The sequence below is a fragment of the Poecilia reticulata genome, linkage group LG10 (genome assembly GCF_000633615.1).
Source record: "Poecilia reticulata strain Guanapo linkage group LG10, Guppy_female_1.0+MT, whole genome shotgun sequence".
In the NCBI taxonomy this organism is placed as follows: Eukaryota; Metazoa; Chordata; class Actinopteri; order Cyprinodontiformes; family Poeciliidae; genus Poecilia; species Poecilia reticulata.
This window is the reverse complement of record NC_024340.1, coordinates 31,952,907-31,957,175: the sequence shown is the minus strand read 5'-3', so window position 1 is coordinate 31,957,175 and position 4,269 is coordinate 31,952,907. Positions and strand designations below refer to the sequence as shown.

The window sequence follows — 4,269 nt, the reverse complement described above, 5'->3', positions numbered from 1 at the left end:
GTGTGTGTGTGTGTGTGTGGCTGAGACACAGAGCGATGTGATCAGCGCCTCGCTAAGCTCTTCAATCTGGTGGAATCACCAGAACAGGCAGCGAATACAAACCCAGAGAAACCAGGAAGAATCCTCCGCCTCCGTCCTCCCTCCGCTCACCTGCTGTCCACACAATGTGGTTTTCACTCATCTGACCTTTATTTGAAGAGCTGAATGCAGAAAACCGTTGTACCCTGAACACACCATCCCCTCAGTGAAGCATGGTGGTGGCAGCATCATGCAGTGAAGATGGGCGGAGCTTAGATCCAGGAAGGAAAGCTGCTCGAAGCTGAAGAGTCTCAACCAGCCTGAGCAGATATTACAGGCTGATGGGAGGATTCACTCTGAAGCATTCTGGGTAATTTATGCTCCACCAGAATCTAAACACCAGCAGCAGGGCTGTCCAAAGTGCGGCGCAGGGGCCATTTGTGGCCCATTAAAGTAGCTTTGTGTGGCCCCTCTCATTTTTATAAACTAAAAATGATCCTTTGAGAAACTGAACAACTTTTAGACCTTTTAAATTAAAATATTACATGTTAATTTGCCTCTGCTTTAGCTAGCTGTTTGCCATAAAGTCTTGACTGCTAGCAGTGAAGACGTGAACATGCCGGTTGGTCAGACCCTAAAACACAAACAGTGGAGTTTTGTTTGGACCCTGAACCACGTGGGAAGTTCGTATCTGGACCTCCGTGGGTTTTAACTGACCCTGGGAGCCGGAGTACCCAGAGGGAACCCACACATTCACAGGGAGAGCGAGAAAATCTTTCCAGCTGCTCTGCATCCAGAACCAGAGGAAAAGAATCCAAACGGCAACGGATCAACCAGCAGCTCCACCAGGGGGCGCCGCTCTGGAGAAACGCCACAGAGATTTCAGCTTGCAGGCTGGCCTTTAACCCCACAACCTTTCACTCCCTGTTGACATGAAAAGCTGCACAGACGGCGGCGGACGGACGGACGGCGGGTTCTTCAGGTGGAAACTTAGAAGCTTTCAGCCGTTAAATCGTCTCAAATATAAACTTTCCCACGAGGTTTAACGCCTCCTTCACGGCGGCTCCGTCTCAGAGCTGCACTCTGCTTTGACTGATGCCAAGTGTGTGTGTGTGTGTGTGTGTGTGTGTGTGTGTGTGTGTGCGTGTGTGTGAAGGATCTGGTTTAATATATGCTCAAGTGTTTGAACAACCAAAGTCAGGCGATTTGCTCCACTCATCTCTGTGAAAATTGACATTTGGAGAGTGTTGCCGTTGGAAACCGGCCTGGGAAGCTCAGCTGTTTACAATCAGAGCAAAAAAACTAGTTTTTGGGGAAAATAAACGTCATTCAGCAGAAAGACAGTTACAGAAAACCAGAGGCTTTGGCTAAACTAGAGAAACAATCCAGGTATAGATCTAGAGCTATAGATCTAGAGTCAGCTTCAGCCGTTCCAGCTGGACCTCAGGTTGACCTCTGACCTGACCCGTCTGAGCCACATAAAGACGGTTCCCCAGTCGGCCTTCCACCAGCGGCCGAACGTTTCTAAAGATCAGAGAAACTCGGTGAGACGAGACTTTAATCCTGCTGGCAGTTTATAGATTAGACTCAGATTAAAGATCCACTGAAGCTGGATCAACCCTCAGACCGCTCTGGTTCTGGTTCTGGCTCTGGCTCTTGTTCTGGCTCTTGTTCTGGCTCTGGTTCTGGTTCTGGTCCTGGTTCTGGTTCTGCTCTGGTTCTGGTTCTGGCTCTGGTTCTGCTCTGGTTCTGCTCTGGTTCTGATTCTGGTTCTGGTTCTGCTCTGGTTCTGATTCTGGTTCTGGTTCTGCTCTGGTTCTGATNTCTGGTTCTGCTCTGGTTCTGATTCTGGTTCTGGTTCTGCTCTGGTTCTGATTCTGGTTCTGGTTCTGCTCTGGTTCTGATCTGGTTCTGATTCTGGCTCTGGTCCTGGTTCTGCTCTGGTTCTGGTTCCGGTTCTGGTTCTGGTTCTGGCCCTGGCTCTAGCTCTGCTCTGGTTCTGGTAGCAGTATTGATTATTGATTATCTTGCTGGTCCATACAGACGGTGGAGGTTGAATGAAGACAGAAACTCATCAGGATGAATTCAGTTTGTTGTCAGGAGTTAAAACTGTTTGTTAGATTAAAACCTGTATAATCAATAAGGTCAGATTGTTCTGATCCGTGTTTCTGTGTGGTCCTGGTCCCCGTGTCCCGTCTCTTTGTCTTCCCCGTTGATCGTCTTCCAGGTGAGTCTCCTTCCCTTCATTACTCCGTGTGTATTTAGTCTCACCTGTGGTCTGTGTTCTTCGTCGGTTCCTCGTCTACTGCCGTCTGTCAAACGTACGTCTTACGTCCTGTTAGTTATCTGGCCCAGTAGAACTGGGAAGTCCTGTCGGTGTGAGCTCTGGTCCTCTGTGTTTCAGTGCTACCGGTGTTAGCTGCGTGCTATATCCTCTGCCTGTACTGGACTGTTGAGCTCCCTTCATTAAATATCACCATTTTCATCTACATCCTGGGTCTACCTGCGTCTCTCACCACCTCAACCTCATGACTGTCACGAGCTGGTAGGTTGTGGTGAGGAAGTGGACGCAGCTTGACCCAGGATGTAGTGAAAATAATGTTTAATGATGAAACCCCAACAACAAGGAACAGCACGAGGAAAACTGGCAGCCACGGAGACAGACGACATCAACAGACAAGGACCCGACGAAGAACACAGACAACAGGTGAGACTAAATACACACGGGGCAATCACGGGAACGAGACACACCTGGGAGACAATCAACGGGGAAAGACGCAGAGACAGGACTCACAGGGAACAGAATCACACAGAAACTCAAAAATAAACACACAGGAACACGGATCACGACACACTGACTGATTATCACACAAAATATACAGAAACGCTTCAGCTGCTGCATAAATAAAGCAGTGAAGGTAAAATATGCTTCAGGAATTTAAACATCATTTCTTTTATCTCGTTTTGTTGTTTTTTACTTTGAAAGGTAAAAAAAACAGGAAAATAAAACCAGCTGACTTGAAGTTTGCAGGTTTTCTTTCTGCTGAAACGTCTAAAAAACGACGCTGCCTGGAATCGTCCTCCATTGTTCAGGTGAGTGGAGTACCCAGAGAGCAGCGCCTCCACTGAGCTCTTCCTGATGAAAACCAAAATACTCTACTGGGATGAATCATCTGGAGGGTTTTAGAGCATAAAGAAGCATGCATTCTCCGTCCGCCTGCTTCCTGTGTCCCGGTTAAATCGCCTCCCCTCTGGAGTCGTTCGCGTTTCTTTACCTTCCTCCAAAAAACCAACAAACTCTAAAATTTATTCAAAATCTTCAGAGACAATAAAGCCAGGAAACGTTTCAGGGTCAGAATCTGTTTCCTTTCTGCGCCACATCCTGCCAAACCCCCAACTCTCCATCATCCAATCAGCGAGCGAGCTCGCTGCTGCTGCTGCAGGTCCCTGATGATGATGATGATGATGATGATGACGATGATGATGGCAGGTTAAAGTTTAAAACATCCAGATAAAAAAGAGCTGGATTAAAAGAACATTTTCATTCATTCATTATGTAGATTTTAATGTGTAAAAAGTCCAGAACCGGAACCTTTATGTTGCGTTTCTGGTACGGCCGTTAATCTGACGCACAAGCAACATCCGCTAACGAGACGAAGCGGCTTCTCCCAGCCGACCAGGGTCAACATCCTGGCAGCGCCGCCCGCCCGTAGCTGACCTCTGACCCCTCAGCTCCACAGATCGGATTATTTCTGTTTCCAACGTCTCAAATCTCCATTTTTAAAAAGCAACTAGAAGATTTTATGTGATTTTTGATTAGAGAAATGATGATGTGTGTGGATGTGAGGCTCCTCTCTGAGCGGTTCTGGTCACAGAGAACGCCACGCCACAATATGACTCTGAAATAACTTTCTTCCTTTCTGCATTTAGCTTTGGCTCCAGAGATAAAACGCCTGGAACGTTTCATATTCTGTGTTTTTCCTCCATCAGCAGCAGATTTCAGGTCGTCTCTGTCAGAAGAGCCAGTTTGAACCTGCAGAGCTGAGCAGGATGTCGGCGCGTTGCACAGAGCTACGAGTTCAACAACTTCCTGTTTGCAGGAAATGTTTCTGTCGCCATGAATCAGAAACCTGACCAACCGTTAAAACAACCAGAGCCAGTTCAGCTCCCAGTTCAGCTCCCAGTTCAGGTCCCAGTTCAGCTCCCAGTTCAGCTCCCAGTTCAACCCCCAGTTCAGCCCCCAGTTCAGCT

General features: G+C 47.8%; 1 protein-coding gene across 1 annotated transcript in view; it reads right to left on the bottom strand.

Annotated features, from left to right (window-relative positions):
• The window catches only part of slit3 (slit homolog 3 (Drosophila)), a 222,596-nt gene that overhangs the window by 76,981 nt on the left and 141,346 nt on the right, over positions 1-4,269 (bottom strand). Inside the window, 1 exon segment of the mRNA XM_017307210.1 lies at positions 162-181. Within this exon segment, the coding sequence (XP_017162699.1) occupies positions 162-181 (20 nt within the window).